The sequence below is a fragment of the Lontra canadensis genome, unplaced genomic scaffold, assembly GCF_010015895.1.
Source record: "Lontra canadensis isolate GAN:19392208 unplaced genomic scaffold, GSC_riverotter_1.0 scaffold32, whole genome shotgun sequence".
In the NCBI taxonomy this organism is placed as follows: Eukaryota; Metazoa; Chordata; class Mammalia; order Carnivora; family Mustelidae; genus Lontra; species Lontra canadensis.
Window position 1 is genome coordinate 1,999,719 of NW_022631026.1, and position 22,564 is coordinate 2,022,282.

Here is a 22,564-nt window from a genome sequence, read left to right on the forward strand (position 1 = left end):
ATCCCAGAGCCCACCTGCTGCCCGCACACACAGGTGTTCCCTCGTCCTCTTCATGTGCCCTGCGGGGACTGGAGCTCAGGGCGGGCAGGATGGATACCAACACAGGCTGTAACTGCAGGTTCGGTGGGGGGGGGGCGTGAGGCAGCAGACGCCCCCACTGCTGCCATGGGGGAGGAAGATGTGGGGCAGCCCAGCACTCCCCTCCCACCCACCGGCCAGGGGTCCGGCTCTCACTGCACAGATGCCTCCTTCATGCCCAGGGGCAAGTCCAGTCCATGGGGACTCGCGGCTGTGGTTGGGCAGTGCCTGGCAAGGAGGGCCTGGAAGCTGAGAGTGCACACGGCCATGGCCTCTGCCCCGAGGCGGCTTTCCAGCACCCTGCACCGAGGCGGCTTTCCAGCAGCCCGCACGGAGCCCCTGCTCTTTCAGTCTGAGCGTGGGTCAGAGGTGAGCGCTGGCCTTCCCAAGGGCTCTCCTGGCTCATGTGCAGTCCTGGGGGAGCCCCGGGCCCCTCAGGGTCTCCTTTCCCCCCTTGGAGGCGAGGGGGGCGGAGGGCAATCCCTCTGAACTCTCATGTCCCCTCCAACTCTGGAGAAGCGGGAGGGAGCTCAGCGAGTCCAGCCTCCTGCATGTGGCTGTCCTGCCTTGATGCCCGGTCAAAGCAACCACGGGGCAAAAGGCAGATCATTGCTCCTAACTTAATCCCGGACTTCTCAACAAGGGGCCTGTTGTTCGGAGGACAGAGTCTGATCTGCAAGGCAGGGGGGAGGTTCCTGGCTGGGGTGAGAGCCAGGATTCATGAGGTGCAGCGCTGACAGCACCGAGCTGTGCAACTTCAAGGCCCCCCCCACCGGAAGCGTGGGCGGAGGTGGAGGAGGGAGCCCAGCCCAGGGCAGCCGGTGGGACTGCCGACCCACGGGTCCACGCTGCCATCCAGTGGCGGGAGGAGGACATGCGTCTGCAGCCGGGAACGCGGGGAGTCGGCAGAACACAGATGCTGGGGGTGGGGGGGCTCTTTAGGATGGGGTGTGTGTGTGCGCATGTGCGTGCTTGTGTGTACGTGTGCATGAGTGTGCATACGTGCACATGCATATGCGTGTGTGTGAGAGAGAGGAGGGAGCAGTTAGAGGCAGAGGGGGAGAGATGCTGAGGAACAAAGGGCAGGCAGGCAGGGAAAGGAAGGGCTCTGGCCCCGGACCCAGGGGAGCCATGTCCTTCAGAAAACCCTCAGCCACGTGGTTCCTCCTCCACGTTCCCAGGGCGGTGGCGGCCATCTAGATGGACAAAAAAAAGCCCACTCCGGGGAAGGATTGGTGGTTCTGTCAGAGGAGGAGGAGCTCTAGGAAGGGGATGGGATTAATCTCCGGTCTCAGCGTCCCCGCACAAAGCCTGGTCCATGCTGGGAAGATGACACAGGGCCGTTTCTGTGGGGTCAGGCTCGGGTCCCTGATTGGTGTCGTGAGACTTGTCCGTCATTCTTCCCGGGGCAGAATAGTGTCCCGTTCCTGCCTCATTCAGACTTGAGCAATGACTGTCTTCCTGTGCCGGCCGGCCGGCCGGCTCCCCCAGGGGCTGTTTGGACAGCGTGCTCACCCTAGTTCCTTGGGGGACTGGGTGGGCAGGTGAGGACCAAGGGACAGTCACCAGGCATTACCCACATTAATCCAGCAGATCTGAACCAAGGGTGGGAGGTGTTTCTTAGCTGTAAGCAAGAAAATCAAAGTCTGGCTAATTTAAGTAGAAAGGGGATGCGTTGAAAGGTTTTTGGGAGTTCACAGGAATTTTGGAAAGACTGGAGAGCCATTGGGGACCACGTAGAAGGGAACAGAGCCCATGAATCATGCTGCAGAGGGACCCAGCTGACGCTCTTGCCATACAAGCTGCATTGGTATCTCACTGGCTCGCCTCCAGAGTCTGGAGGGCAGGTCTGTGTGGGTACGTAGTGTCCTGGGGCCATTTTGTGCAGCTGCACAGGTTGTGCACTGCACAGATCCAGAGAAGCCATTTCCAAGAACTACCACACGTGGTGGCTGGTATGTGTCTGTGCCCGAGTTATAAGGAAGGCTGGGAAAGCACACAGTTTTCAGTGTCTCTGGTGGGAGGAATACTGCTTTCCAAGTATGAGCATAAACCAAATGTGCTGTATCGGTTAGTTTTTGCTGTGTAATGACCCAGCCAAAGCTTAGTGACTTCAAATAGTAACCATGTTTTTACCCATTCCTGGTGATTCTAGGGGTCAAGCATTTGGGCTGGGACTGCAGGGTGGGCCTTCTGGTCACAGCTGGGCTCCCATGTCTCCTGACAGCTGCCAGAGTGGTCACGCCTCGGTGAGCAGGCCACGATTCTCTCCTCAAGTGACCAGCCTGAGGGGGTGCACAAGGTGGCAGTTCCAGAAAGCAGGAGTGGGCCCACAAGGCTGCCTGAGGCCCAAGCCCCGAGCAGGAATGATGTGGCTCTGTCACCTTCTACAGCTACGTGCTAAGGTGCGTCTGGGTTCAAGGGGCCACGTGTGGTGTGAGAAGACGCAACGGGATCTGGACGGTTGTGGCCACATTTGCAATCTGCCACCCACAGGAAAAAGGGCAGATATGTCCTGACAGGACGGTGGGAGCAGGAAGGACCTTGCAGGTGGTCAGCTGGGGTTTGGTGCGTGTGAACAGGAGGGAGGAGCCCCTGAAGGGACGCGCGCTGCAGGCTGGATCAGTTCCTTTATCTCTGTCTGAAGGTGCAGCAGGCGCTGTGAGCTGCGGTGGGTCCTGCCGCTCAAAGTCAGGGCCTGGGAGGAGGTTGAGGCACAAGGTGGGTTGCGAAGGCAGAAGTTTCTAGCATCGCGCTGGGGTTCAGGGGCAGCGGGCTGCTTCTGGCTGTGGTGTCCTGGCTCGCCTGTCAGGCCATGCCAGTGGGGCCATGCCCAGCCCCGGTGACCCCGAGGGGCACCCCACCTGCTTCATCCACAGGCGCAGATGGCACGGAGGCAGCACCCCAATGCAGGAAGAGCCCACGCCTCCAGTCCTCGTTCTCGCTGCCATGGGCCAGCCTCACCCCAAACCTTTCTACCCATCATCCCCCATCAGGGTCCCTCGTGGGGATCAGTTACCCGCTGCTGACTCACTGACGACCCTACAAGCCAGCAGCGGTGCACTGTCTCATACGGGTTCTGTGGCTCAGCAACGTGGCAGCAGCTGAGCCGGCTGGCTGGTTCCGGCCCCGGCTCCTCTGGGGCTGCTGTCGGGGTGCGCCGCGGGTGGCTCTCAACTCCAGCCTCTGGGTGAAGGTTCTGCTCTCGCCACTCCCATGGCCCCGACGGGCTCCCATCCGGCTCCAGGCTCTGGGACCACCACTCTGCTGGCTCTCGTCTTCCTCCTCCCCCCACAGCGCCGTCTAGAAGCACGGGCACAGAGGCGGGAGGGCTGTTTCCACGTCGCTGCACGGGGCATCGAGCACGTGGAACTGAGTGAAGCAGGGGACGTAAACTCTAAATTCAACTTCTATTAAATTAACTTAAATTTTATTTTTATTTATTATTATTTGAGAGTGCGAGAGAGCGCACAAGCGGGGGATTGGCAGAGGAAGAGAGAGAAGCAGACTCTTGGCTGAGCAGGGAGCCTGATGCGGGGCTCGGAACCAGGACCCCAAGATCATGACCTTAACTGAAGGCAGATGCTTTACAGACTGAGCAACCCAGGCGCCCCTTAACATCACCTTTAGATATGATTTTAAGTAGCTAATGGCCGGACAGTGCGGCTCGCACCACCTTGTTCTCCAGGTCCTGGACCTGCCACCTGGCACGGCCTTGCCGCTGTAGAGGTCCAGACTCCCGGAGCCTCCCAGATCTGCAGTCAGAACCTACACGGTAGCGGCTGTCCCGCGCGGACGCGCACCACACTTGGGGAGCTGGGCTCCAGGTGCGGACAGGCGGCTCCACAGCCTTCGCGAGCCCCCGAGCATCCCTCTTGGCTGTTCTCTGTGCTAGACTCAGGTCACGGGTGAAGGGAACCCCAGGACAGGGTCACAGGGTCACTTCTGTTAGTTTAATAAAGCAGCACCCGCTATGTACAGAGGCACAGATGTGGCTTGTGTTCTTAAGAATTCCCCCTGGAAGGCTGGACGGACATGTCCCCACGGACCTGAGGACCTGGGCACCACCCGGAGGCCAGGGAGTTCCTGGAGGTGGCGAGCTTTCCAAATCAGGGATGCAGGGGTGCAGGAGGGGAGAAGGGCAGGCCAAGCCTGGTGCCGAAACAAAGGATGGTGACAGACACCCACATCGCACTGCCAGCCCCCCAGGCTTCCAAGGGCAGTGCTGGTGCCGCGTGGGTGATCCGAGCTCCAGCTCCCGTTCAGCCGCTCGTGACTCAAGTGACCTTGGATGAATCTCTGACCTCTTGAGCCTCAGTTTCTCCATCTGTGGATGTGACCGCTCTGCGGGGCGGGGTGACAATGCCACCCGTTGGGCACCACGCACGTTGGGGCCACTGTGCTGTTCCCGCCTCATCGAGAGCTCTTCCTCTAGACCGTGGGGCTCCAGGGCGGGGACCGGCGTCTGCTGCACACCACGAGGCGTGGCCCCTCTCATCAAGGTCCACGGAGTCCTTTAAATCATGTGAACCTCGCGGTGCAACTGCATCTTCCTGGGGACTGAAGGTCCTTCCCTGTCGAGTCCCCCGGAGGCTGTCCTCTCTAGAACCGTGGCTGTGTGTGCGGAATCCGTGCGTTTGCTGGAGGCTCGGAGACACAGCGCTGGGCATGCCGTCCCGGCTGGGCTGAGGGGGTGTTTCAGGACCAGGCCAGCGGGGATGGGCTCTTGGGGGGGATTAGGCATGGCCGTGCGCCCCCAGTGAAGTCCCTGCAGAGAGTCCCTTGACTTCTCCAGGGAGGGGCTGCTCTATGGCCGAGGCCCCTCCCCCAGCCCTTGTGACATCACAGAGGCTCGGCCAGTCTCCGGAAAGTTCTGTCTTGCTGGGTGAGGCCCCTCTAAACTTCCTCCTGGCCAGCAGCGAGCACCATGGGACCCTGGCTGGCTTGTGGGGAGCAGGAAACCCGGTGCTGAACACTGAACTTGGGGTCCTACGTGAGGTTGGGGTGCCGCTCATACATACCTTCCTGCTTTAAGGCTGTCTTTGACGGAGGAACGGGCTGTGGAGGGACTCAGAGCGTGATGAGCCTCTGATGGCATCAATCGGTAAGGCTGGGGGCAGCGGCGTCCACGGAGTGCGGGGCGGGCATGGGGCCGGTGCTGGGTTGGGGGTGTTCCAGACCCCACGGCCCATGATGCCGGGCTGGGCCCTGCTCTAAGCCCCGCGCTCCCCTCCCCACCCCTGCTCCTGCAGGCCCCCCGTGAGTCATGGGACTTTGCAGAGCTCGTCCTGGGGGTGAAACGGGCTGGCGTCCTGCCCACAGCAGAGCCGCAGAACCGCGCTGGGAGCCCGGCCTGGGCTTACGGCCCGCTAGCTGCACCAGCCGCTGCTTGAACTCCCTCTGGTTTTATGCCACATGTGAATCAACTTCTTTGATCTCCAAAAACCTCATCCTTTTGGCCAAAGCCTTCACTGAGGTCCCCTCAGGTGCAGTGGGTCGCTGAGGGTCGCAGGAAGTTCTGCTCCCGCGGTCCCAACACCTATGGGCAGAGCCCGGCTTGCTGGTCTACTCTCCTGCCGTCCTGCACACCCTCCACATGTCTTGTCTTAAGGCAAATTCCGAAGGGGACAAGAGAGCGTGAGCGGCGCGTGAGCGCGTGGAATTTCAGGATTATACTTTCTCCATCAGAAAGACAATGATCGCCCGCTCTCCGGAGGTGACCCTCCTCAGGCTCCTCATGGTGGACAAATCCGATGTGATTGTAGAAAACGCTCCTGTACACTCACAGCTTGCCCCTTTCAGAGGGGATCTTGTTCCCTCACAAGGAATTATTTTGGAAAATCTCATTTAAACACACAGACTTGGAAGGAGACGCCATGGGTGGTGCGGGCAGAAGGCGCCTTTGGGTGAGGGAAGGTCAGGTCTGGCGGGCGCCCCCTCCTGCACAGAGGCCTTGTCTGCCTCGTGGACAGGACGGCAGGACACGCTGGACGGCCGGGGAGATGAGCAGAGCCGGGTGAGCCCACACCACCCAAGGCGCCGAGCTGCGAGCTCCCACAGCCAGGCAGAAGACCTACTTCCCTGCAAGTCCCCAAGGGCCCCGTGGAGCCTGGGCCGTGGGGGACACATTTGGGCTTCGTGGCTCAGGAGAGAAACCCAGACACAGACCGCGAGCTCCCTCCACGCAGCCGGGGTGCGGTTGTGTGGTCAGGCCTGCACAGTGTTCTGGAACCACACGGGAGGGGTCCCCTCTTTTCCTTGGCACATTAAAAGAGATTCCAGGAAAGTTAACGCACGGTGTTACGTTACTTTCAGGCGTAGAACAAACTGGTCCAGCAGCCCCACAGATCGCCCACTGCTGCTCATGACCGTGTCTCCTTCATCCCCGTCACCTGCTCCCCCTCCCCCCGCCTCTGGGCACGTCCGTGTGTCTCTGTAGGTAACAGTCTGTGTCTGAGTTTGTCTCTCTCTCTTTTTTCCCTTTGCTCGTTTGTTTTCTTCCTAAATTCCACATGAGTGAAACCATATGATACTTGTCTTTCCCTGATGGACTTATTTCACTTAGCAGAGTACTCTCCGGGCCCATCCATGTCCTTAAATATGGCAAGACTTCATTCTTTCTGATGGCTGAGTGACAGTCCCCTGTGTGTCTACAGCACCTCTCCTTTCTCTGTGCATGAGTCGGAGGACACTGGGCTGCTCCTTATCTCGGCCGTCATAGAGAATGCGGCTGTAAACCTGTGAACTCGTCCCTCTGGACGGGTGCGTCTGTGGTCTCTCATGAATCCCCAGGAATGTGAGAGCTGGCTTGTAGGGTCATTCTATTTTCCTCCTCACATGTGTATCCTGGGGTGGAGAAACGTACCCTATCCCGGCCTTCTAGAGTGTCTGGAGAACACACATAAGGAATTACGCAGCTCCTGGGGAGATAGTGAAGACGGTGCTGTTTTCTTCATCGTTAACAAAGGGGTGGGTCTGTGGCTTCATCTCCAGGCCCCTTGGAAACACGTCCCCGCCCCTTTCATTACCGCGTGACACTGGGCAAGCGCCCTGCCTCTCTGGGCTTCTCTGCAATGGGTATGATCACAGGTAACTCCCCAGCTGGCGTGAGGAAGGCAGGAGAACAGGTGTGAGGAGGTAGGAAAACAGGCGAGGAGGCAGGGTTGGGACCTAAGCTGTCCATTGTCTTCCGGACGCCTGTCTCATGCTGTTACACTTATTTTAAGGAAAGTGTGGCAGGACCCAACTGCAACCAGACCCAGACCTTTAGTGGAGGCACCAGCTTGGCGGACAGTCCTCAAGGCGACCAGTGGGTGCTGTCAGTGTTCCACCGCTGGGAGGCCAGGATAGCCTGAGACTGGTCAGGCGGGTCAGGGGCTGGATGCTCCCAGACAGCCGGGTTGGCCTGGGGTCCCTGGTGGCTCTAGTAGTGTCCCAGGAGCCCCTCTGTGTGTCCCTTAAAATGGGCACAGCTGATGGTGCCACAGCCTCTGCCCTCAAAGATCCGATGGCTCCGTTTTCTCTCCCGCTTGCTCGCTGGTGTGGAGTGCCCTGTCCGTGGGCCCTGGGATCTGTGAACACAATCTCACCTGCAAGATCCCCCTTGCTGTGTGAAGTCCTTTGTCACGGGGTCAGGCATGAGGGAGCCAAAGAGACGGGTTTGCCTTGAGTTGGCACGTTCCTGCACTGACGAGAGGTCGCCAAAGAGTTCTAAGAGCACGGGATGTTGTGTCTAAATTAATAAAAAGGGATTTTAAGACAATGGTGCTCCCTACAGTGGGGACCGTTGCTAGAACCTTCTCCAGCAATGGAACTCGCTCTTCTGGGCCATTCTGTGCAGAAGCTCCCAGGCACACCTGGCTCCTGAGCCCATAACATGCGGCCGGAGTGACCAAGAAGCCGAGTTCTGTATTTCATCGGACTTAAACTCTCATACGACGTATGGCAAATGGTTCCCATCTTAGCACAACCGTACAATACCTGGCCAGTGTCACGCCTCTTGCACACTTAGGGCCTGGTAGGGACGGTCTCTGCTACTTCCAGGCCTGACCTCTGGTACGGTCGGGGGGAGGGTGTGAGCAGCGGTGGAGAACATTGGGCTGGGTTTTTTGTTTGTTTGTTTTGTTTTGTGTTTTAAGGAAGTGCTGAAGTGACTGTCTAAATCTGAGGGTCGGGATTTGGGGGTGGGAGTGCTGATCCCTTTGAGAAATGTGGAAAATGCTCGTCTCTCTGGCTCTTTCCCTGCACATCTGCAGCCTCTGGTCCATGGCGGCTGCGTGCACTTCTCGGTGGAGGTCACTCAAGGCACAGTGAAGACAAAGATGGAAGACAGCAGGGGTGACAAGAATGCCCCTCGCCGCTGCTCTGGCCAGGAGGGAGGCAGGATGACAAGACCCACGAAGCACCTGCCCCGTGTTGCCAGGACACCCGGCATTTTCTGTCCAGCTGGGTAGCTGGGAGAGGGGCCTTAAGCCGTTGACTTTGGCAAAATATTAGCGAGCTCCGTCCTGCTGTAAATGGAGCTCACCGCAACTGCCAGGGAGAAAATGGGGACTTTTCAAAAGAGTGACCAGGTAAATCAAATGTCATGTGATTATTTAAGAAAATTAAATATGCGAGAAGGCTTTGTCCAGCATCCGTGGCTGGCTGGGCTCCGTGTGATCTTGTCTGGGACACGGGACGGTTACCGGGCTCTGTCGGGGGAAAGCCCACGTGGCCCACAGGTGCGGCCAGGCCGCCGTCTGTGCCGGACTCTCACCAGCTCGGAGGTCCTGAGCCCAGGTGGGGCTGCTGGAGAGCCCGGCCGAGCCTGAGCCGGGACACAGTAAACCTGCCTCGTCTCGGCTTTGACGAGCTGCCCCGGCCGTGGCAGAGTGAGCTCCACGCAGGAGCCTTAGACGCCAGGCTGCGCGGGGTGCGCGTCTGCCTCGTGGCTCAGCGTCAGTGTGTGGTGGTGGAGAGGGAGCCCTGCGCTTCCCCCACACAGTCGAGTAGAGCTTTCTGTGGTGGGCTGTTCCGTGTGTGCTCCCGAGCCCTCAAAACGTGGCGAGTCCAAGGGAAAATGGCACTGTTCATTTTATTAGATTTATTTGATTATAATGAAATTGTATAATTACATTATTAGATGTATTAGAGGGCCACACACGGCCAGTAGCTTCTAGGTTGGATGGTGCAGGTGCTGACAAATGTTGTCCTCTAACTCCGTGGGTCCTGCAGCCTGCCCTGCCTGCGTGTCTCTCCTGCCCCTCCTTCTCGTCGAGTCCTGGCTCAAGAGTCCACTCCCAGTGGGAGCCCACGGGGCGCCTGAGGTCCCGGCGTGCTACAAGGGCGTCACTGCCGTCTTGATCACCAGCACTGCCTGCTGTCGTGTCCGTGTCCTACCCTCGGCTGTCAGCCCCTGAGGAGCAGGTGTCATCCCAGCCTCGGCCCAGGGCCTGAATGTCACAGGACTGTGCACACTCGCTCAGCTGTCTGTGTCATCCCTGTAGGCCAGCACTGTGCTAAGGGCTTTCAAATGTCGATCAGAGTTAGGCGTATGTGGGTTGGAACCATGGCTCCCTTCCCAGCTGTGTGGTCTGTACATTTCACTTGGCCTCTCAAAGGTGCGTTTCTTGATTTGTAAGATGCCAGCAATACCGGCATCTCAGCATTCTGCGGGTTAAAAGAGATAAACTCCATGCACTGTGTATGACTTTACTGAAAACTCATGATCGATGTCAGCAGATGTCTCCGGCACCTTTTCATCCTCAGGAAGATTTTAGTCCAGTTAGGGAAGCAGTATTTTAAAACACAGAATGAGTTAGAAAATATTATTCATTCACTCATGTATGTAGGAAATATTTATTAAGCATCTCGCATGTGCCGGGCCATGTTCCAAGCCCCAGGGCAATGTCCGTGGACCAAACGGAGCTCATGTCTCACTGGGGGAGATGGACGATAAAATGATAAGCAAATTACACAGTATGTCTGTCTGCTGTGGAAACAGAGGTAGATGGGTTCGGGGTGTGGGAGGTGCTGGGGAGCGGAAATGTCGCTGTGAACAGGGGGGTCAGACTTACCGAGAAGGTGATCGTGGAGCACGGGCTTGAAGGAAGGTGAGGGTGCCTGTGCAGAAACCCAGGCAGAACCTTCCAGCAGAGGGGGGAGCCACTGCCCAGCGATGGGGCGGGACATACCCAGGGCTGGGACGGGCGAGTCAGGGGGCGCGCCCTGTGGACCTTGAAGGACACTAGCTCTTACTCTGACTGGAAGGGGACCCACACACGCCAGCCGTTTGACAGAGACACTCTAGTTTGAGAAAGGTGGCTCTGGTGTCCTGCTGGGGGCAGACGGCTGCCACGAGGGAGGGGTGGATGCGGGGACCAGAGGGAGGGGAGGACATGGGGACCAGCTGAGAGGTGTGTGAATGATCCAGGAGAGAGATGAGGATGCCCCCCCGCGTGGGTAATGCTATAACGTGTATAATTTCACTGTGGAAGATTTCTGTGTGTACAGAAGTAGAGGAGGCTACTCGGGCCCGTCGTGTGTACCGTCACCCGTGACAGCAGCCCTCGAGCCACGGCCAGCCTTGTTTCATCTGCGCCCTTACGCACTTCCCTCCTGCTTGGGTGATTGGGAAGGAAAGGCCATAAGTTCTATCGTTTCCGGGTTCTGGATCCAACATCTGGGCAGACGTGATGTTGTGATAAGTAGGATTTGAGCTCTAAGGGAAAGAGGAGACACAGGGGAGGTGACTGTGAGATTGCTTGAGCAGCTGGAGGACGAGGGCATCCAGGGGAGGCGGGGAGACGAGGGACGGGCAAGAGCCCTGTGGGAGGTGCGCTGGCCCGGGGACGTGGTCACACATCCCGGGAGACAGAGTGGGCAGGTGGAAATCCAGGAAGGCGATATGCATTTGGGGACAAGTCATCATGGGAGTTACGTTAGAAGCCAGGAGACGGTGTGAGGCCACCGGGGTAAGGTGGGGGGGGGATCTCAGCAGAGCCAGGTGCCCCTGGCGTGAGGAGCTCAGGGAGGACCGAGAAGGCAATGGCAGGGAGCTGCCTGCGCTTCCCTAGCTGTAAGAACTAATCACCACAGACACGGCTCCAGCTCCCATTCCCGAGAGCAGGTCATGGGGTGCGTTTGCTACAAAAAGTGCCCACAGTGTCATAAGGAAAGCTGTCATTTTATGAATCCTCATAGTCCTGGGATTTCGGGAGAGAGTTGACTTCTCATGTCCATCGACCATTTCTGTTTCTCCTGTTGTGAATGGTTCTTACTGAGACACTAGTTTTTGTGTGGCTTTCTCTTTTCACCATATGAGGGGTGGAAAACCAGTAGGAACAAGGGGGCATCCATTGGCGTAGGAGAGGGGCGACTGCCAGGCCAGCCCTGACTCCCCCGTCCACACCTCTGCCCTTCTCCAAATCTCTGCTTTCTCAATTTCAAAGTAAGTGTGCGGGGCGGGGGTTGGATTGAGTAATGTTAGCCCCACTCGTGATGTGACAAAGGGCCTGCATCTCCTTGGGTGGAGTGACCTCTGTGCCTCAGTCTTGGAAGGTTCCAGAACACCACTCTGTATGGGTGTCTGGGGGTGTCTGTTTCCCTGCAGGCAGGACAGCATTCACCTCTGCACCCCATTTCTATCCAGGGCCTGCCTCCTAATTGCTCAAATAAATGTTTTTTTGAATGGATCTAACTAAATGCTTTGTAAGCAAATTATTCCTTTCTAAGTTAAAATATTTTCTCCTTTAAAATATAAAACAAAATTGCGATTTGAGGGAGGAGGAGTCAAGATGGCGGAGAAGTAGCGGCTGAGACTACTTCAGGTAGCAGGAGACCAGCTAGATAGCTTATCTAAAGATTGCAAACACCTACAAATCCAACGGGAGATCGAAGAGAAGAAGAACAGCAATTCTAGAAACAGAAAATCAACCACTTTCTGAAAGGTAGGACTGGCGGAGAAGTGAATCCAAAGCGACGGGAAGATAGACCGCGGGGGGAGGGGCCGGCTCCCGGCAAGCGGCGGAGCCACGGACACAAAATCGGGACTTTTAAAAGTCTGTTCCGCGGAGGGACATCGCGCCAGAGGCTTAACTGGGGTGAAGCCCACGCGGGGCCAGTGTGGCCTCAGGTCCCGCAGGGTCACAGAAGGATCGGGGTGTCTGAGTGTCACAGAGCTTGCAGGTATTAGACCGGGGAAGCCAGCTACAGAGACGGAGCCGAGGAGTGACTCTCAGCTCCGGTTTACCTTGAACCGGTCACAGGCTTGGTCAGCTCGGAGCGCGGCCGGAGGCCAGGGTGACGGGAGCAGTTGGGCGCTGTTCTCTGAGGGCGCACTGAGGAGTGGGGCCCCGAGCTCTCGGCTCCTCCGGGCCGGAGACTGGGCGGCCGCCATCTTCATTCCCGTCCTCCGGACTCTACGGAAAGCGCTCAGGGAACAAAAGCTCCCGAAAGCGAACCCGAGCGGATTACTCAGCCCGGCCCCTGGTAAGGGCGGTGCAACTCCGCCTGGGGCAAAGACACTTGACAATCACTACAACAGGCCCCTCCCCCAGAAGATCAACAGGAAACCCAGCCAGGACCAAGTTCACTTACGAGGAGTGCAGTTTCAATACCAAGGAGAGCCGGCGGAATTCCAGAGGAGAAAGCAAAGCACAGAACTCATGGCTTTCTCCCCATGATTCTTTAGCCTTGCAGTTAACTTAATTTTTTTTCTTTTTCAATTTTTTTTTCTCTTCTTCTGCTAATTTTTTTAAACTTTTACCCTTTTCTTTTTTAACGTTTTTTAACTAGTTTATCTAATATATATATATTTTTTCCTTTTTATATTTTTTTCATTATTGGTTTTCTTTTTTTATTTGTTTCTTTTTTCTTTTTTCTTTTTTTTTTTCTTTCTGAACCTCTTTTTTTCCCCTTCCCCCCCCCCCCATGATTTGGGATCTCTTCTGATTTGGCTAAAGCATATTTTCCTGGGGTTGTTGCCACCCTTTTAGTATTTTACTTACTCCTTCATATACTCTTATCTGGACAAAATGACAAGGCGGAAAAATTCACCACAAAAAAAAAGAACAAGAGGCAGTACCAAAGGCTAAGGACCTAATCAATACAGACATTGGTAATATGTCAGATCTAGAGTTCAGAATGATGATTCTCAAGGTTCTAGCTGGGCTCGAAAAAGGCATGGAAGATATTAGAGAAACCCTCTCGGGAGATATAAAAGCCCTTTCTGGAGAAATAAAAGAACTAAAATCTAATCAAGTTGAAATAAAAAAAGCTATTAATGAGGTGCAATCCAAAATGGAGGCTCTCACTGCTAGGATAAATGAGGCAGAAGAAAGAATTAGCGATATAGAAGACCAAATGACAGAGAATAAAGAAGCTGAACAAAAGAGGGACAAACAACTACTGGACCACGAGGGCAGAATTCGAGAGATAAGTGACACCATAAGACGAAACAACATTAGAATAATTGGGATTCCAGAAGAAGAAGAAAGAGAGAGGGGAGCAGAAGGTATATTGGAGAGAATTATTGGAGAGAATTTCCCCAATATGGCAAAGGGAACAAGCATCAAAATCCAGGAGGTTCAGAGAACCCCACTCAAAATCAATAAGAATAGGTCCACACCCCGTCACCTAATAGTAAAATTTACAAGTCTTAGTGACAAAGAGAAAATCCTGAAAGCAGCCCGGGAGAAGAAGTCTGTAACATACAATGGTAAAAATATTAGATTGGCAGCAGACTTATCCACAGAGACCTGGCAGGCCAGAAAGAGCTGGCATGATATATTCAGAGCACTAAACGAGAAAAACATGCAGCCAAGAATACTATATCCAGCTAGGCTATCATTGAAAATAGAAGGAGAGATTAAAAGCTTCCAGGACAAACAAAAACTGAAAGAATTTGCAAACACCAAGCCAGCTCTACAGGAAATATTGAAAGGGATCCTCTAAGCAAAGAGAGAGCCTAAAAGTAGTAGATCAGAAAGATACAGAAACAATATACAATAACAGTCACCTTACAGGCAATACAATGGCACTAAATTCATATCTCTCAATAGTTACCCTGAATGTTAATGGGCTAAATGCCCCAATCAAAAGACACAGGGTATCAGAATGGATAAAAAAACAAAACCCATCTATATGTTGCCTACAAGAAACTCATTTTAAACCCGAAGACACCTTCAGATTTAAAGTGAGGGGGTGGAAAAGAATATACCATGCTAATGGACATCAGAAGAAAGCAGGAGTGGCAATCCTTATATCAGGTCACTTAGATTTTAAACCAAAGACTATAATAAGAGATGAAGATGGACACTATATCATACTCAAAGGATCTGTCCAACAAGAAGATCTAACAATTGTAAATATCTATGCCCCTAACGTGGGAGCAGCCAACTATATAAACCAATTAATAACAAAATCAAAGAAACACATCGACAATCATACAATAATAGTAGGGGACTTTAACACTCCCCTCACTGAAATGGACAGATCATCCAAGCAAAAGATCAACAAGGAAATAAAGGCCTTACAGGACACACTGGACCACATGGACATCACAGATATATTCAGAACATTTCATCCCAAAGCAACAGAATACACATTCTTCTCTAGTGCACATGGAATATTCTCCAGAATAGATCACATCCTTGGTTCTAAATCAGGTCTCAACTGTTATCAAAAGATTGGGATCATTCCCTGCATATTTTCATACCACAATGCTCTGAAGCTAGAACTCAATCACAAGAGGAAATTTGGAAAGAACCCAAATACATGGCGACTAAAGAGCATCCTTCTAAAGAATGAATGGGTCACCCAGGAAATTAAAGAAGAATTGAAAAAATTCATGGAAACAAATGATAATGAAAATACAACCGTTCAAAATCTGTGGGACACAACAAAGGCAGTCCTGAGAGGAAAATATATAGCGGTACAAGCCTTTCTCAAGAAACAAGAAAGGTCTCAGGTACACAACCTAACCCTACACCTAAAGGAGCTGGAGAAAGAACAAGAAAGAAACCCTAAACCCAGCAGGAGAAGAGAAATCATAAAGATCAGAGCAGAAATCAATGAAATAGAAACCAAAAAAACAATAGAACAAATCAACGAAACTAGGAGCTGGTTCTTTGAAAGAATTAATAAGATTGATAAACCCCTGGCCAGACTTAACAAAAAGAAAAGAGAAAGGACCCAAATAAATAAAATCATGAATGAAAGAGGAGAGATCACAACGAACACCAAAGAAATACAGACAATTATAAGAACATATTATGAGCAACTCTATGCCAACAAATTTGACAATCTGGAAGAAATGGATGCATTCCTAGAGACATATAAACTACTACAACTGAACCAGGAAGAAATAGAAAGCCTGAACAGACCCATAACCAGTAAGGAGATTGAAACAGTCATCAAAAATCTCCAAACAAACAAAAGCCGAGGGCCAGACGGCTTCCCGGGGGAATTCTACCAAACATTTAAAGAAGAACTAATTCCTATTCTCCTGAGACTGTTCCAAAAAATAGAAATGGAAGGAAAACTTCCAAACTCATTTTATGAGGCCAGCATCACCTTGATCCCCAAACCAGAAAAGGATCCCATCAAAAAAGAGAACTACAGACCAATATCCTTGATGAACACAGATGCAAAAATTCTCACCAAAATACTAGCCAATAGGATTCAACAGTACATTAAAAGGATTATTCACCACGACCAAGTGGGATTTATTCCAGGGCTGCAAGGTTGGTTCAATATCCGCAAATCAATCAATGTGATACAACACATTAATAAAAGAAAGAACAGGAACATATGATACTCTCAATAGATGCTGAAAAAGCATTTGACAAAGTACAGCATCCCTTCCTGATCAAAACTCTTCAAAGTGTAGGGATAGAGGGCACATACCTCAATATTATCAAAGCCATCTATGAAAAACCCATCGCAAATATCATTCTCAATGGAGAAAAACTGAAAGCTTTTCCGCTAAGGTCAGGAACACGGCAGGGATGTCCGTTATCACCACTGCTATTCAACATAGTACTAGAAGTCCTAGCCTCAGCAATCAGACAACAAAAAGAAATTAAAGGCATCCAAATCGGCAAAGAAGAAGTCAAACTATCACTCTTCGCAGATGATATGATACTATATGTGGAAAAGCCAAAAGACTCCACTCCAAAACTGCTAGAACTTGTACAGGAATTCAGTAAAGTGTCAGGATATAAAATCAATGCACAGAAATCAGTTGCATTTCTCTACACCAACAACAAGACAGAAGAAAGAGAAATTAAGGAGTCCATCCCATTTACAATTGCACCCAAAACTATAAGATACCTAGGAATAAACCTAACCAAAGAGACTAAGAATCTATACACAGAAAACTATAAAGTACTCATGAAAGAAATTGAGGAAGACACAAAGAAATGGAAAAATGGTCCATGCTCCTGGATTGGAAGAATAAATATCGTGAAAATGTCTATGCTACCTAAAGCAATCTACACATTTAATGCAATTCCTATCAAAGTACCATCCATTTTTTTCAAAGAAATGGAACAAATAATCCTAAAATTTATATGGAACCAGAAAAGACCTCGAATAGCCAAAGGAATATTGAAAAAGAAAGCCAGAGTTGGTGGCATCACAATTCCGGACTTCAAGCTCTATTACAAAGCTGTCATCATCAAGACAGCATGGTACTGGCACAAAAACAGACACATAGATCAATGGAACAGAATAGAGAGCCCAGAAATAGACCCTCAACTCTATGGTCAACTAATCTTCGACAAAGCAGGAAACAATGTCCAATGGAAAAAAGACAGCCTCTTCAATAAATGGTGTTGGGAAAATTGGACAGCCACATGCAGAAAAATGAAATTGGATCATTTCCTTACACCACACACGAAAATAGACTCAAAATGGATGAAGGACCTCAATGTGAGAAAGGAATCCATCAACATCCTTGAGGAGAACACAGGCAGCAACCTCTTTGACCTCAGCCGCAGCAACATCTTCCTAGGAACATCGCCAAAGGCAAGGGAAGCAAGGGCAAAAATGAACTATTGGGATTTTATCAAGATCAAAAGCTTTTGCACAGCAAAGGAAACAGTTCACAAAACCAAAAGACAACTGACAGAATGGGAGAAGATATTTGCAAACGACATATCAGATAAAGGGCTAGTGTCCAGAATCTATAAAGAACTTAGCAAACTCAACACCCAAAGAACAAATAATCCAATCAAGAAATGGGCAGAAGACATGAGCAGACATTTCTTCAAAGAAGACATCCAGATGGCCAACAGACACATGAAAAAGTGTTCCATATCACTCGGCATCAGGGAAATACAAATCAAAACCACAATGAGATACCACCTCACACCAGTCAGAATGGCTAAAATTAACAAGTCCGGAAATGACAGATGCTGGCGAGGATGCGGAGAAAGGGGAACCCTCCTACACTGTTGGTGGGAATGCAACCTGGTGCAATCACTCTGGAAAACTGCGTGGAGGTTCCTCAAAATGTTGAAAATAGAACTACCCTATGACCCAGCAATTGCACTGCTGGGTATTTACCCTAAAGATACAAACGTAGTGATCCGAAGGGGCACGTGCACCCGAATGTTTATAGCAGCAATGTCTACAATAGCCAAACTATGGAAAGAACCTAGATGTCCATCAACAGATGAATGGATAAAGAAGATGTGGTATATATATACAATGGAATACTATGCAGCCATCAAAAGAAATGAAATCTTGCCATTTGCGACAACGTGGATGGAACTAGAGGGTATCATGCTTAGCGAAATAAGTCAATCGGAGAAAGACAACTATCATATGATCTCCCTGATATGAGGGAGAGGAGATGCAACATGGGGGGTTAATGTGGTAGGAGAAGAGTAAATGAAACAAGTTGGGATTGGGAGGGAGACAAACCATAAGTGACTCTTAATCTCACAAAACAAACTGAGGGTTGGTGGGCGGAGGGGGGTTGGGGGGGGTATGGACATTGGGTAGGGTATGTGCTATAGTGAGTGCTGTGAAGTGTGTAAATGTGGAGATTCACAGACCTGTACCCCTGGGGGAAAAAAATATATGTTTATAAAAAATAAAATTAAAAAAAAATTGCGATTTGAGGCAGTAGGGCTTATGTATGTAGTGGTATGTTGTTCTTATGTGCTTCAGAGGGAAAGCAGGCTCTAATTCCCTCCTGGGTCGCTGTGTTCGTGCAAAGTCACTTGTAGGGACCCTTGGTGGGCAGGCACCTGCCCCCTCCGGTTGACGGTCAGGTGTTGGGCTGGGAGCCCGGGGGAGGCCTCACTCGCTCGCACCGTCCTGCCGGCCTCTCACCCCGGCTGACTGAGCCTCCTTCTCGTTGCCAGGAAGCGCGGCTGACTCTCCCAGGGAGGGAAAACCGGCCGGGGGTCCGGACTTCACCCAGCTGGCGGACATGGCGTCTGAGTCTGTAGGAGGAAAGGTAAGTGGGGTGGGGGTGTCTCATGGACGAGCGAGTGGTCCGTGTGCCCACATGCTAAGGACCAACTCCCCCTCTGCAGAGAACCTGCTTAGAACGGCAAGAATCCGGCTCAAAAATGCCAAACAATCTTTTAAAAACTGGTGACAATTCTGGCCACGGCAGCATTGTTTTAAGCTTAGAACAGACAGACATTTTGCGTCCACGCGAGGGGTTCTCTGTCCTGCATGTTTTCTCAGTGTTGATTGGTGGTTCCCGCCCGTGAGCGCAGGCGTAACCTGCAGCCCTCGTTAGCTCCAGGCTCCGGGCCAGGGCTCCGAGCACCAGCGAGGCGCGGGCCGTGGGCGGCGCAGACCCGAGGCCGCGCCCTCAGGTGAACTACGTCAAGCAGAGAGAGCCCGTTACCGTATGGTTTCGCTTACTCGTGGAGCACAAGGAGTAACACGGAGGACATGGGGAGATGGAGAGGAGAAGGGAGTTGGGGGAAGTCGGAGCGGGAGACGGACCATGAGAGACTGTGGACTCTGAGAAACAGGGTTTTGGAGGGAAGTGGGGGCGGCTGGGAGGGCCTGGTGGTGGGTATTGTGGAGGGCACGGAGTGCATGGAGCCCTGGGTGTGGTGCATAAACAATGAACTCTGGAACACTGAAAAGAAATTAAAAAAAAAAAAAAAAAGGAGACAGACCTGGGAGTCAAGGCAAGGGCAGGGGCTGGGGGCACGCATCTCCGCCGGCCGGGGGCAGCCGGAGGGAGCGGGAAGGGATGGGAAGCCCGTCCGGGCGAGTGGTGCTCCAAGGAGGCTTCAAGTGGGAGAGGGGGCCGGCGGGGCAAAGGGGCGAGGGGCGGTTTCTGTTGGGACGCCGGGCGGAGGGGGACGCCGGGCAGGGGAAGCACCGCGTGCTCCTTGGTTTCGTGTTTCTGGAAGTCGTCAGCTGGTGCTGGGGAGCAGGAGCCTCAGGAGGTTGGAAAGGCCCCGTGCGCCCGCAGAGGGCTTTTGCCAAGGAAGAGCTGGACAGGCGAGGGGCTCTAGCGTCCGCCCGCCTGTGCTTTGCCCTGACGCATCCTCGGGGCAGGTCCACCCAGGCACGGCAGGGACTCCCCTCCACTTTGCGTCCCAAACAGCCAGCAACTGCAAAATATCCAGGTCTTCCCCTGCCTTTGAGGTTCTGGGCAGGGGTCAGAGACCAGGCGTTTCATTCGAGGCGAGCTGTGCTCAGAGACGGACACAGTCATTTATTTAACACGGGTTCTCTGTGGAAACTGTAATTTCTAATAATAATTTGCAAGCCAATAGCACACAAGATAATGTCTCCTAAACAACACACCCTAAACCAATGACAGGCTAATTACACCGAATTAAACCAAAAGCTAGGTGCCCCCTACCAGCTAGGGTCCCTGCACCCGGTGGGCAACGGCCCGGTGTCGGCAGGCAAGGGGGGCTGGTCTGATGGTATCATTCAGGGGCTGTTGTGGGGTCCACGACGAGCAGCCTCGCCAAGGCAGGGGCAGATGTCCCTTCTCCCCTGGCGACCGCTGCCCGGGAACCAGTGCCAACCGAGAGCAGCCGTCCCTGGTCCTGGGTGAGGTAAGGATGACAGCAGCTTGTTTTGTTCAGAAAATCCATTTTATACCTGTTTTCCTGGTGCAATTAGCAGCTATGCCCTCACTCTCCAAAATGTCCTGCTGGGGTTGATAAATGATCGGCCAACCTTCCATCAGGACGTCCTTCAGTGAGCCAGCAAACCACGGAGGTAGGGGGGGCCGTGTGGTGTGTCCTGGGCCACTGCTCTGCCAGAGAGACAGTCACAAAGCCCAGTGTCCCCCATTCTTGAAAAGGAGAGCTGGTGGGTTTTCTCACCAAGCGTAAGAAGTTAGCGCCTCTGCGCCCGACTGGGAGAGAGTGTGAACACCGGCTGGGAGGAAGGACGGGGGAGGCGGGTGACGAGGTCTGGACCTTTACCAAGTATCCTGGGTTAATTACCTGTTGTTTCTCTCCCCCTGGCAACTGCACATGTCTTATTTACTGTGTCTAATAATGTTTCACCAAGGCATGAAATAAAATGGTTTTTAATTTATGGTTATTTTATCTTCTTTGTCTAGATTTTATTCGCAACAGATGACTTTTTTGCTCCTGCGGAAAACCTCATAAAGGTATCATAAATGGGCATGAAGTGTGGGTACAGAGCGATCTGAGTGGTTAGAATCCACCGGAATATTGGGGATGGGAGTCCTGTAATGTGTACCAGGAATGAGCAGTTCGAACAGTAGAAGCCTGGAGAGACCAGCTCCGGCTCAGGGTAAGACACACTGGAAACGGACGGCACCTGACACAGCAGTTTGGGACTGCATTGCTCTGTGGGGAAATTACTGAGATCCTTGTATATTGTCCTCTGTCGAACGTGGAGTTTGTAATCTGTGACCTGTGCTGGCACGCCTCTCGGATGTCTGGAAGTTGTGTTACCTGCCTACTTACAAAAGTGTAGGACATGCTTACTAAAAGATGGACAAAACCCCCAGAAAACACTGACAAATAAGGGGAAGAAATGGAGCCTTGGCTAGAATCCCGGGACCTTGTTATACTGGCTGTGGGGGCTGAATTCTTGCAAGTGGGCAGATAAGCACAGGTGTGCACAGAGGTCACGCACACGCACGCCATGTGTGACGGCAGCCGGAGTCTTGGCCTGTGGCCAGGCTGCTGTCCTCTGAGTGGTCGCTGGCCTTCTGGTCGGTCTGGTGACAGGGTTACTCTCCTGGGCAAGAGCTAGCCAGGTCTAGAGCACGTTAAGGGCAGGTTGTCTCTATTAAAGTACTCCTCGCAGAAAATGATGCTGAAATGAAGAACAGAGATGTTGATTGACTTGTTCTAGGTCATGCAGCTAACGCACGCCAAGCTCTTCTCGTTTTACCATGTCTGTCTAGAGGAAACGTAAATGCATGCATGCCTTGACCCAGCTGTCCCACAGATTGATATTACTTGCATAAATAGGCAGAGATATGTGGAAAACAGCCATTCCAGGGTTGTCCGGGGCGGGGGGGACCGACCGGAATGGCCATCGATGGGAACCTGGTTACAGAGCCCGTGATACGAGCGTCCAGATGTGGGTGACCTGTGGCCCGAGGAGAAGGGGCTGGAGCTCTAGATGCCCACGACGGGAGTTCCTGCGTATGGTACGGACACAGAGCAGTCGACAAGACGCACGCCACGTGGTGAAGTGTGGTTGTCTGTGAGGTGCTGGGCTCGGCAGGGCACGGGACGAGAGCGGGGCCTGTTCTCCTCCATGACACTTGCATGTGTGTGTGTTCGATACGCGCGTGTGTGTCTGCACACAGGTGTGTGTGCTGCGTATGCATAGTCGTAGAACACACGCGTGTGCGCATAAACACCTTCTTCCTGAGAAAAAAGTCGCGGGTGAAGCTGAAGCCCCGCGCCTCCCTGTGCAGAATTAGCGCTGCTGGGAGACAGACCTCGTCTCCGAGTACATTTCATTCTGTTATAAATATATCAATATAAATATATAAATATAAATTCCGCCTGTAGGAAGGGGTACTGCTGTTTGCTTTTGAATTTGTAGACATGTTCTTATAAAGTACCTGACGTCACGGGACACATCTCGCGGAAGTGTGCGTGCTCTGCCCGTGCCCAGGGACCGCAGTCTGGTGGCCCCCCCACCGCCCACCACCGGGTCCCTCACCCCAGCGGAACTTTTTCCTGTGCTGACACACATTTAGATCGCTTTGCTTTTACCTATGATAATCCAACCTGTCCCTTTGGGGTGGGAGTGCACGTGCTGGAAGCCCGGCCCTCCTGTGGGCGTTAACGGTGGCCTGGTGCGTCTTTGCTTCAGAAGGACCGCCCAGGCTTCAGAGAACAGGAGCACGCCGAGTTTGGGAAGTGGCTGGATGGATGGGAGACCAGGAGGAGGAGGACTCCAGGTAATGAGATGTCTCTTTCTTTCACTGTGGCGAAGCTTAAACACGGGTCAGAAAGCCAGTGCACGTCTCGGCTCAGCTTTGTCCTGGGCCCTTGGAACGCTCTGT

At 52.7% G+C, this 22,564-nt stretch overlaps 1 protein-coding gene across 1 annotated transcript in view; it reads left to right on the plus strand.

The window, feature by feature from the left end:
• Positions 1-345: 345 nt before the first annotated feature.
• The window catches only part of ALLC (allantoicase), a 38,911-nt gene continuing 16,692 nt past the window's right edge, over positions 346-22,564 (plus strand). Inside the window, exons 1-6 of the mRNA XM_032867017.1 lie at positions 346-447; positions 3,376-3,454; positions 3,767-3,853; positions 18,435-18,529; positions 20,627-20,677; positions 22,372-22,459. Coding sequence (XP_032722908.1) covers positions 346-447; positions 3,376-3,454; positions 3,767-3,853; positions 18,435-18,529; positions 20,627-20,677; positions 22,372-22,459 — 502 coding nt within the window. The remainder of the gene's footprint in view (positions 448-3,375; positions 3,455-3,766; positions 3,854-18,434; positions 18,530-20,626; positions 20,678-22,371; positions 22,460-22,564) is intronic.